This window comes from Oratosquilla oratoria, chromosome 9 (assembly GCF_046742065.1).
Source record: "Oratosquilla oratoria isolate Oo_2021 chromosome 9, ASM4674206v1, whole genome shotgun sequence".
Lineage (NCBI taxonomy): Eukaryota > Metazoa > Arthropoda > Malacostraca > Stomatopoda > Squillidae > Oratosquilla > Oratosquilla oratoria.
This window is the reverse complement of record NC_134785.1, coordinates 43789297-43802721: the sequence shown is the minus strand read 5'-3', so window position 1 is coordinate 43802721 and position 13425 is coordinate 43789297. Positions and strand designations below refer to the sequence as shown.

At 35.9% G+C, this 13425-nt stretch overlaps 1 protein-coding gene across 1 annotated transcript in view; it reads left to right on the top strand.

Annotated features, from left to right (window-relative positions):
• Positions 1–11734, top strand: part of LOC143027928 (beta-1,3-galactosyltransferase 1-like) — a 30652-nt gene extending 18918 nt beyond the window's left edge. Inside the window, exons 4-5 of the mRNA XM_076189575.1 lie at positions 4490–4588; positions 11008–11734. Coding sequence (XP_076045690.1) covers positions 4490–4588; positions 11008–11734 — 826 coding nt within the window. The remainder of the gene's footprint in view (positions 1–4489; positions 4589–11007) is intronic.
• Positions 11735–13425: the final 1691 nt, after the last annotated feature.

Here is a 13425-nt window from a genome sequence, read left to right as displayed (position 1 = left end):
CACAGGAAAATGAAAAGAAGTGCACGCCTATGCGATATTGCATTAGAAAATTAAGTATTGATTATGTAAATTATAATACATCAACGTAGTATACGTTTTTCTTGGCGGGAATCAATAAAAAAAAGTTGCTAAAAGCTATATACAAACGAACGAAGCCGCAGCGACTCCTTTAAACGCCATTTTTGTTTTGATATACTCGAAGGTCGAAGACGGCGACGACCCTGATGATCTCTAGAATTACAGGTATCGCATTACTAATTGCAGGTTAGGTTAGGTAGGTAGGTGGGTTAAGTAGGTTAGTTTAGAATAGACGAATTTATCATACTTTAATTTCTTCGACCTCCGCATCTACCAAAACAAAGATGGCGTCTCGAGCAGCCGAAGCGGCTACATTTGTTTATGTATCGCTTTTAGCATTTTTCCTGTAATTGATTTCCGCCAATAACGTATTGATATATCGCGTAGGTGTGCACTCCTAAAAATCTACCCAGATCTCGTTTTGGTAACTTGAAGTTGTTACGAAAATGGTATTCGGTTTGAACATTTGCGGACACTCAAGGGGGACTAGACTAGAGGAGATTAATATTTTCTTTAAATTCTAGCTGATAACGTGAACATTGATGCTTGTGCTGAAAATTATTTTAATCGCTCCCTGTTGGAGGTGGAGCGTTAGGCGACGGCTGAGACTACAAGTCGTAAACCCAATGTATGCACATTTGTAGAGCGCATCTTTTTCAGCATGAGCATCAATCTTTCCTTGATAGAGCAACCATTGTTAACAACACTGAAGTAGTTACACAATGTAATGATGTTAGAGAATTAAGGATGCTAGAGGCTATGTATATCAGGGAATGGGCTCCTAGCATTAATATACAATCTAATATGGTTACGGCCATTCCCTTGTTCAATAGCTCATCAAGACATGTGAGAAATAATCCCACCAATGGTGGGATTATGTCCACCCCTCTCGCATCGCCTACTGCCCCGACACCCCCTACTCCTACCCCTCCATCTCACCCTCCCCTCCCTTTCCCCCTCCCCCTCCCCTAAGGCGATCTGCTAGCGTCAGGTCATCAAGCCACAAACCATTGTAAGCCTTTCTATGTATATGGAAAGACGTCGCCTTGTTCAATCCATGAAAATGTTGTTCTGTGTTCTGTGTAATTGTGTTGTGATAAATGTAATTGTTTTGAGAATGATTCCTTGAAGTCAAAACGTCGAATTTGTTATGATAATGAATAACTTTGGTCAGTTGGTTTTCGATCACCCTCCCAAAGTCAGAACTATAGTGAGGAGAATTGAAAATATTAGGAAGAAGATAAATAATTGTGACAATGCTGTGGTGTTTAACTCAGTGTATGTATGTATGTATGTATGTATGTATGTATATACTGTATATATATATATATATATAATATATATATATATATATACATATATATATATATATATATATATATATATATATATATATATATATATATATATATATATGCAGAAAAAACCACTGGGAAATAAGAAACTTAATCCGAACGTTTTCGTCTATTTAAGACATTATCAAGGAATACACAGATACAGAGACATAGGTGGATATATACATAAAGTAGAAGACAAGCTAGGAACATGGGAAGGACACACAAGATGCTTCATAATCAGGTAGGACGTTTGGTCACATGACGTTACGTCACATGACATTGCGTCACCCCGGCCTAGTAACATTTGGAGAATTTTTTACAATTTTATCAATAATAAAATCATCAAATTTAAATAATCCTAAACTTAAAATGATATTATGGTCAAAGGTTTGCTTAATGTGACTGGATTCGATAATGTTTCTTTCTAATAAAGATCTACAAGAAATTAATTCTAATGTAATAATTTCTTGTAGATCTTTATTAGGAAGAAACATAATCGAATCCAGTCACATTAAGCAAACCTTTGTCCATAATATTAGTTTAAGTTTAGGATTATTTAAACTTGATGATTTTATTATTGATAAAATTGTAAAAAATTCTCCAAGTGTTACTAGGCCGGGGTGACGTAATGTCATGTGACGTAACGTCATGTGACCAAACGTCCTACCTGATTATGAAGCATCTTGTGTGTCCTTCCCATGTTCCTAGCTTGTCTTCTACTTTATGTATATATCCACCTATGTCTCTGTATCTGTGTATTCCTTGATAATGTCTTAAATAGACGAAAACGTTCGGACTAAGCTTCTTATTTCCCAGTGTTTTTTTCTGCATATTATTTTCACGTGTGCCTTGTGAATTACTGCAATATATATATATATATATATATATATATATATACATATATATATATATATTGATTTAAACTATGACAAATGTAACTGAAGCCGGAGAAAGTATACGAGGAATAATGGAAGAATATTACTGCCTTAACGTTTCGACCCTTAGGGTCTTGATCCCAAAGTTTGCTTTGTGATCAAGACCCTAAGGGTCGAAACGTTAAGGCAGTAAAGTTCTTCCATTATACCTCGTATATTTTCTCCGCCTTCAGTTACATATATATATATATATATATATATATATATATATATATATATATATATATATATATATATATATATATATATATATATACATATATATAAATATATATATATATATATATATATATATATATACATATATATATATATATACATAGTAAATTTTTAGTTTCGACCATGGGCGCAATATAGTAATAAAAAATTAATCAATAATTTTGTAAATTATAATGTATCAACGCAATATGAATTTTTGTGAGCGGAAATGAAAAACAAAAAAGGTGCTAAAACAGATTTCGTAAGTAACGAAGTCGTGTCGGACGAATGGTACGCCATGTTTGTTATGATAGATGCCGACGTCGAAGAAATGAAAGGATGATAAATTCGTCTAACCTAAACTAACCTAACCTAACCTGTGTTTAATAAATCATTACCTGCAAATTAAATGTCATCCGGCTCGTCCTCGTTGTCGTCGTCGTGAGAGACGTTGGCGGGCTTTTCAACCACTCTCTCAGCTTGCGGGGTATACAAAGTTCTTGCAGCTTGAAGGAATGCATGTATCTCCGCTCCATAACATTCCTTCAAGAAAATGTACCTGGCGAGGTACTGTCGGAAGTACCGAGGCCGTCAATTGACAGACGACAAGATGGCGTCCCGATCCTATGCTACCGACTTCGTTCATTAGCATATTTGCTTGGAGCAAGGTATTTCTTATTTTCACTTCCGTCCACAAAATTGCATATTACGTTGATACAATTTAATTTACAAAATAATTAATTTTCTATTGCTATATTGCGCCCATGGTCGAAACTAAAAAAATACCATATATGTGTGTGTGTGTGTGTGTGTGTTTATATATATATATATATATATATATATATATATATACAGTATATATATATATGTATATGGGTAAATGTACCCCAGGTTAAGAACTCCTAATTTAGATTAAATCTTAAACCGCTGGACAGGAAGGAGGTTTTCTGCTGAATACTATGTATTTGACTTATTATCATTACCATTGCTGTTATTATTATTATTACACACACATACACACACACATACACACACACACACACACACACACACACACACACACATACACACACACACACACACACACACACACATATATATATAATATATATAAACATATAATATATATATATAATATATGTATATACATGTATATAATATATATATAATATATATGTATATACATATATATATATGTATAATATATATATATATATATATAATATATATATATAATATATATATATACATACATACATACATATACCAAGGCTTTTCCCCTTCCAGGAGGTAGCCAAAAAGGGAAAGGCATAAAAACACTCCCACCCATTTCATCCCTAAATACACTCCACACCCCTCCCACCCTTCCTCTCATCTGAGCACCTCCTGGATGACGGGTCATCCCTGCACCCTGCCCACCGCCCTGGGTCAGAAGCAGTGTCGCAAGACACAGTACATCCACAGCAAGGCCGCTTCATTTAATCGGCGATCCCCCCTCTCCGTCCCCCTTTGCATATAAGGCGAGGACGGGGAGAAATCCCTTCGGGCTGCGTCAAAATTTACTCACACATTTACTCCTCATGCAGTCACAACATCATCCATATACAACCATTCTCCACTCACCTCTGTCTTCCGTCCTCTCCCTTCCTTCCTCAACAGACATTCCCCTCTTCCCCAAAGCCCCCTTCACCCCATCCATCCACCTCATCCTAGGACGTCCCCTCATGTTCACTCCCTCCACATCTGCCTTCCATACCTCTTTTACTAGTCTTTCTTCACTCATTCTTTCCATGTGTCCAAACCATCCTAATATTCTTTCATCAACCCTATATATTTCGAAGAGCGGTCCAAAGCCAATAGGTAAATAAATAATAAAATACGAATGATAATTGGCTTGGTGCCAGACACAACAAAGTCTTCAAGTGGTCTTCCCTTCTTCAGGTATTTACTCAACGAACCGGACACTTGCAAGGGCGGCCTCGACATCATCAACATCGTCCCCATCGATCCGGCCGACATCGATACCCGGAACCTCATCAGGTGAGTTCCGGGGACGCCCAGACCGGACTCTTGAGTATGTGTGAAAAAAGAAAGGGATATGTATATATATATATAATATATATATATATATATATATATATATATATATATATATATATATATATATATATATACATATATATATACATATATATATCTATATACTGTATATATTATATATATATATATATATATATGTATATATTGTATGATTCTTTTTATAGGGTTTATGTTTCTCTTCCTTTTATTTCTATTCACATACATATTCTCTATTTTTATATCATTTTTGGCGGTGGGTGGGGGGGCTGACCGAGTCACAGATTTCCTGCCATATCAGAAACGAGTGACATACGTATGGCAACATATTTGTAGTATTTTAACTTGGTTATTTATATATATATCTTTTTGTTTATTATTGCTTTTTACTATTATTTGTATTCATTATTATTCTGTTATTTTATTATTATTTATTCATTGTTTCAAGTTCAATTTTACTCATAGACTCTATTTTTTATTTTTTATTTTTTTTTGACATTTTGTAAATGACGAGTGACACTTGCCATCACAAGTTCGTAACATATTTACCTAAAATATAATGAATGCACATTTGTTTCTGGTTTTTTCACATGGAAAGATGTATAGGAACTAATGGCAATGTTAGGAGAAATATCTCAGAGAAAAGAAATGTTATGTTTTCACACATATAGTACATATATATGCATACATGCATACGAGTACATGCATACATACATATATGTATATATATATATATATATATATATATATATATATATATATATATATATATATATATACATATATAATTGGGGGTGAGTAAGGAGGATATACCCATTGGGCGATGGGGGGGGGGAGAAGAAAGTTTGAAGTGAGGAAAGAAGTGAGAGATATAAAGTGTGTTGGGCTACTAATGAGTTGTGTTTTTATATTGGAGTGTTATTTTATTCTTTCTTTTTAACACCTCCTAGGAACGACTGACTGGTCTTCTAATAACCGGACTGTGGGAGTCACACTTGGCACAATGGGTAGGTGTGTGCAGGTGTGTAGGTACACACCTGCACACCCCTACCCATCACGCTGTGGTTTTTTTTGGGGGGGAATAGTACTGATTGGATGGGTCTCTGAAGACTGTTTAGGGTGGATTTTGATTTTCCTTTGAGTGTGTGTGTTTGTGCTCACATGTGCTTGTTTGAGGGGCTTTCATGTTTTGCGTTGATATGTGTGTCCTGCTTTGTGTTCTGTTCGGGAGTGAACTGTATTGGATATGGAGGGTAGTTAGGAGTTAGGTTATGGAGGTGGGAGAGGAATGGTAGGGGTTTGGAGTGTGCCGGTGAGTGGAGGTGGGTAAACTTTAGTCAGTGGCTGTTTACATATCGGGTGGTTGTGGGGTGCCGGTGAGAGTGGGAGTTGTTTATATATATATATACATATATATATATATTTATATATATGTGTGTATATATACATATATATATATATATATATATATATATACATATACATATATATATACATATATATATATACATATATATATATATATATATATATAGATATATAGTGTGTGTGTGTGTGTGTGTGTGTGTGTGTGTGTGTGTGTGTGTACAACGCTGAATGGGTCCAAGTGAGTAGATTTACATTTATCAACCACAATTCACTTTAATTCGAAACCATCAACGTCGATGAACTCGAGGAGGCAGACATGCAGAAATTGATACGTGGTACAGCGAAGGACTCGAACCTCCGCCAGCACGTAACAAGTGAGAGTGACTTGGCTGACTGCGCTATCAAGAGAGATACGTCCTGGCGGAGGTTTGAGTCCTTAGCTGTACCATGTATCAATTTCTCCATGGATTTCTCCTCGAGTTCCTCGGCGTTGATGGCTGAGAATTAATGTGAATTGCGGTTGATATATATATATATATATATATATATATATATATATATATATATATATATATACAGTATATATATATATATTATATATAAATATATATGTAAATATATATATATATATTATATATAAATATATATATGTAAATATATATATATATATATATATATATATATAATGTTTTTGAAAAAGGAAAATCCATGTAAGGGGAACTTAGCAATGGCTTAGTTTACACTCCTGAGTGGCGAAAAGTTACCTCATCCTCATTTTTCTTATTTGTTTATTTATTTATTTATATATTTATTTATTTATTTGTATATTTATTTATGTTCTGGTGGCGTAATCGGAAGGATGCTACTTTTGCACTTGATTAGTTGTGGGTTCGAGTCCCACACTCACTCTTCTCTGATTTTATGTAGTGACTGTGTTTACTTGTCCCAACAGGCTGCAGACCGCATAATAAGACAAAGGTGACGTCTTCGGCTGCAGCTATTCAGTGCCTCCTGGCGCAGGCTTCTCACTTTCTATATTTATTTATTTGATAATTTATTTATTTATTTTCTCATGATTTTTTAGTAGCATGGTTCTTCTGATGAATTATATATATATATATATATATATGTATATATGTGTATATATATGTATACATATGTATACATGCGTATATATATCTATTATAATAAAGTAGTAGCCTCTGTCTGTCTGTCTGTTTGTACAGGAACTCCTAGGGTTTTGGAGATAGACCCCCTTAACCATATATATTCTGATACCCTATCACTCCAGGTACTTGGATAACTATACTTCATTTCCAAAAGTTAGGTGGGGTATGGTTAGGTTAGGGATTATTCACGAACTCCTAGGTTTTTGCAGGTATATCCATATAACCATATATATTCTGAAACCTTATAACCCAAGGTACTTGGATAACTATCTTTCATTTGTCTGTCTGTTTGTTTGTTTGTTCACGAACTCCTAGGGTTTTGGAGATAGACCCCCATAACCATATATATTCTGATACCCTATCACTCCAGGTACTTGGATAACTATATTTCATTAAAAAAAAAAAAAAAAAAAATAGGGTTAAGGGTTAAAGTTAGGTGAGGTATGGTTAGGTTAGGGATTATTCACGAACTCCTAGGTTTTTGCAGATAGACCCCAATAACCATATATATTCTGAAACCTTATAACCCAAGGTACTTGGATAACTATCTTTTGTCTGTCTGTCTGTTCACGAACTCCTAGGGTTTTGGAGATACCCCATAACCATATATATTCTGATACCCTATCACTCTAAGTACTTGGATAACTATATTTCATTAAAAATATATTTTGGTTAGGGTTAAGGGTTAAAGTTAGGTGGTGTATGGTTAGGTTAGGGATTATTCACGAACTCCTAGGTTTTTGCAGATAGACCCCTATACTGTATATTCTGAAACCTTATAACCCAAGGTACTTGGATAGCTATCTTTCATTTGTATCTACTATAATAAAATAGTAACCTCAGTCTGTCTGTCTGTTTGTTCACGAACTCCCCCCCCCCCAACCATATATATTCACCATAACCCAGGCTACTTGGATAAATATATTTTACTTCCAAAGGGCGTCTCCCACCTCAAATTTATTTATTTTTACTTTCTTACCATTTTATTTTTGTTACCTTTTCCATTGAGTTATATTGATACGTGTAACTTTTCTCCACAAATTCTATCAAAATTGAAATGATCATCATTTGCCCGCAGCAACGCGCGGGTAATTTGGCTAGTCTATACATATGTATATGTATATATATATATACGTATATATATACGTATATATATGTATATATATATACGTATATATATATATATGTATATACACACACACACACATATATATATATATATATATATATATATTATATATATATATATATATATATATTATTATTATTACTATTACTACTACTACTACTATTATTATTATTATTATTATTATTATTATTTTTATCATTATTACTACTACTACCACCACCACTACTACTACTACTACTACTACTACTACTACTACTACTACTACTACTACTACTACTACTACTACTACTACTACTACTACTACTATTACTACTGCTACTACCATCTTCTTTCTGTTTGTTATTTTGTTCAATTCTGCTTCGTCTTTCCTGGTCTCTTCAGAGTCCTTCATCCTTCACCTTTCGTATTCACGTGTATTTGTTTACTGTACACTGTATGCGTGGTTAATAGATATGTTGAACTAAGGCAGCTCACACACCAAAGTAAACAGCTGCTTGAAACCGATGGCAACTGATGCCTACACTGTGAAAGCAGTATTCCCAGTATTTCTGAAAGAACAAGGAAAGTGAAATTATATGTTCATGTCCCTGAAGTACAGGGAATATTGCTTCCACAGAGTGTAGGCATCCGTTTCATGCGACTGGTTGCGTCGATGTGTGAGCTGTCCGATTTTATTATAATTTAAAGCTAGATCAGTAGTCAGATAGTTACAGGTATTCCAAGGAACCATTTCTTTCTTTTACTGTATGCACATAACAGTATCTGTGAGGAAGGTGCATGTATAGTATATGTACGATATACTGTGACTTATAAAGGGTTTCTGTCTTCAAGAACCGATGTACATTATAGTTTGTAGGTTGACTTGTATTATAGACCATACTATAAGATAGTTGTATAATGTATTATGTTGTATACGATAATTTGGTCCATAAACTAAAATGTGTATATGCACACACACACACACACACACACACACACACACACACACACACACACACACACACACACACACACACACACACACACACACACACACACATATATATATATATATATATATATATATGTGTATGTATATATATATAATCACAAAGAACCCACAGTCAGAATAAAAGGAAACTTAGAAGAAAGTATAACTTCTATATTTCGGCTAATAGCTATAGCCCTCTTCAGGAAAGTACAGGTTACAAGAAATGATAGGGACATAAATACAATTGAGATGTAAGTGGAGGAGGAACAGGTATAGCTAGACACAAGACATTCCGTCACGCAGGGTGGAGTCAGAATGGTGGGGAGATGTTCGAGTTCGAACATTCTTCTATTAAGGCGGATTCATAATTTTTTTTCCTGAAGCTGCAGTTGGACTTGTACAATATTTTGGCCTTGTTCCAGTCAAGACTATGATTTTTGGTGTTGACATGTTGGAACACAGCAGAATTTTCCTGGGCATATGTCTTAATAGAAGCGTGTCCGAACGTGAACATCTCCAAAGGTCAATGATCCCCGGACATAATCTCACGACTAGCTGTGAGACATTTGGTTAAAAGTCTTCACCCTCCTGACACCGCTCCCCTACCACTCCTGACCCCGTATCCCTTCTGACTTCACACCTCTACCCACATATCCCTTCCCTTCTGACTCCGCTCTGCTTGACGGAATGACTTTTGCCTAGCTATACGTGTTCCTCCTCCACTTACATCTCAATTGTATTTATGTCCCAATCATTTCTTGTAACCTGTACTTTCATGAAGAAGGCTATAGCTATTAGCTGAAATATGGAAGTTATATGTGGGTTCTTCTTGATTATTTTTATAAATGTGCTATTACATTTTGTCCAAGATATATAATATAATATATATATATATATATATTATATATAATACATATATACATATTATATATGTATATATAATATATATATACATATGTATAATATATATATATATATATATATATATATATATATATATATATATATATATATATAAGATTGAAGGTGAAAGAAGTAGACGAGGAGTAATGGGAGAATTTCACGCCTTAACGTTTCGACCCGCGGACTTAATAAAAGGATAAATGAACATAAAAATGACGTAAAAGCCCATAGGACATCTAACTCCATAGTAATACATGTGGATAAACATGGTCACCTTCCAGATTGGAACAACACAACCGTATTAAATAAAGGATCATCCAAGAAACTAAGGAAGACAATTGAGGCAGCATATATCAACACTAATAACAACATTAACCATAGAGAAGGATTTATATGTTTAGCAAAAGCCACAAGCTTATTAATAATAAAAGAATACGCAGATAAAATAGCAAGCTCTCCGAAGCGTCCCATAAGATGACCCGTCCGTGTATAAAATATCCGGTTACGGTTGAGTTGGTAGCTTTGTGATCAAGACCCTGCGGGTCGAAACGTTAAGGCGTAAAATTCCCCCATTTCTCCTCGTCAACTTCTTTTCACCTTCAATCTTATTTGTCATAATATAGTCAATATGTATATATGTATACATATATATATATATATACATATGTATATATATATGTATATATATATATTTGTATATATACATATGTTATATATATGTATATATATATATATATATATATATATATATATATATATATGTATCTATCTATATACATACACTTGATGTAGAAAGGGTTGGGTCAAATGCCAGTGTCCGCATTGACCTCCTTTCCTTCCTCAGACGCCTCTGGGGGAACCAGAAGTATTTCACCGTCACCCGGATGAAGACAGTCTTCCTGCTGGGGACGTTCGAGTCGCCCTTCCTGAAGGAGCACGTCCTCCTCGAGCACCACCTCTTTCATGACATCATTCAGGCCGACTTCGTGGACTCATACTACAACCTGACGAGGAAGACGATGACTTCGCTGCACTGGACGCACACCTATTGTTCCTCGGCTAAATGGTTCTTGAAGAGCGATGCGGACATCTTTGTCAACCCCTTCGCCTTGTCCTACTTCCTCACCTTCCAGAGGGCCGACTTTGTGTGCCGGATGAACACCCACCCGGAGGTCTGTCGCACCGGGACCTGCAAGAACACCAAGTGGATCATCTCGGAGAAGGAGTACCCGGGTAAGATGTACCCGCCCTATTGCGCGGGTCCGGCTTACGTCATCAAAACCCAGCTGGTGCCGAAACTGTACGCCGCTGCCAATAGGAAGAAGCCCTTCGTGATGGAAGACGCTTACTTCACAGGGATCCTGGCCAAACCTCTCAACGTGACGTTCCTGGCTCTCCCGACAGATTCCTTTGTCCTACGCAACCGTCAAATCACGCAGAAGATGTTCACGGGGCGGATGCTTCTCATTATGGGCCTGGAGGACGGAACTTCACAGGGGAAGTCCCTCAAGCTCTGGAGCCTCCTCACAAATTACCTCAACATCACTGTTTACCAGCATCCGCTTCTTTGAGGTCCGTCGAACGGGTGCCCTCGAAGTTCTCTCTTCTGAAGAGGCTTGTTCAAGATCGCGTCTCACCAGCTTCTTGTTCTTTAAAGTCCACCGAAGAGACCTCTTCGAGGTTCTGTTTCCTCTGAAGGGGCGTCTTCAAGGTTGCGTCTCCCTAGCTTCTGGTTCTTTGAAGTCCACCGAGGAGATCCCTTCGAGGTTCTGTCTCCTCTGAAGAGGCGTATTCAAGGTCATGTCTCCCCAGTTGCTGGTTCTTTGAGGTCCTTCTAAAAGATCCCTTCGAGGTTCTGTCTCCTCTGAAGAGGCGTTTTCAAGTTCGTGTCTACTGCATCGGGATCCTGTGGGACCACAATTAGCGTCTCTTCTCAGGACAGTGATTCTTGATTTCATTTATTTGTTTATTTATTTATTGTTTTTTGAGTCACGGACCCCTCTGAATCTGATGAAATCTATTTACTCTATCACTAGGAAAATAGATATAAAGAAAAGCATACAAACAGATGACCGGTTTGGAAAAAAAAGAAAAGAAAAATAAGAAAAAATATTAGATATTCGTATGACCCACACGAACCTCCCTGAAGCCCATCTTTGGACCTCTTAGGGCCCAAGGACTTCAAATCACGAACGCCTTATGTAGAGTCTGCCCTTTCCTGAGTCTTTGGGACTCCAGATCGAATGATCTTGGTCGTCCTAGAGTAAAGGTCTTCCTCGAGTCTGGATATATTGTGTACATTTTGTAACATAAACGTAGTAATACATACATATATATATATATATATATATATATATATATATATATATATATATATATATATATGTATATGTATACATGTGTTTTACTGTACATAATATATTAAATATTAAACAATGGACTTTAAATCTGCATCGATATTGTTGTTGTTGTGTTTAGTTTTCGGGGTATAACTGTTGTAGTCCAGAACTCAGCATCGCCTCCCCTTCCTCCCCCAATCTCCTCTGCCCCTATTCCCAATAATATTGTGTAATCTTGGGGACAGGGTCTTCCAAGAGCACCCAGCATGTAATCGTTACAGGTGGCAGACACTTCGTATCTCTCCAGACCCAGGGCGTCTGGGAAGGGCGGGGGGCTACCGACACCTTGAGAGAGTCGCAGCAGCTGCCTCTCTGAAGTGCACCATTACATCAGTGGTTGCTCATGATTGAGTGGGTTAAATTGTTTCATTATCAAACGTGCCAGTGCAAACCGAGAATAGCAATCTCAAGATTTAACTTTTTATGTGCGACTTTGTTTTGTATGTCGATCTATCTCATTTTCTTGTCTATTTGATTTTTTTTTCTATATGATGATGCTCGCCTTAGTTACAAATGCTAATCTAGTTTGCCTCTCCTTCTAGACAGAAGATTATTTTATTTTACTTATTCTATTTTTATTTATTTATTTTTGTCAACCCATCGCCTCCAGTCTTAATTAATAGGTGTATGTGAATTATTAAACTCTTTTATTATTACTTTTTTGTTTTGTTTTCCTTCGGTTATTACAAGTTTTTTCACTTCTGTCAGTTATCGTCGGTGTCGGTCTCGCTAATCTGTCATTTAATGTATACAGTCTGTCTATTATTGACCAAATTCACTTCTGCATATTTCTTTGTTTTCTTTCAAATTATTTAGCTTCTTGTTATTAATAATTCAGATATTAGAATCACGTTAGTCAACGT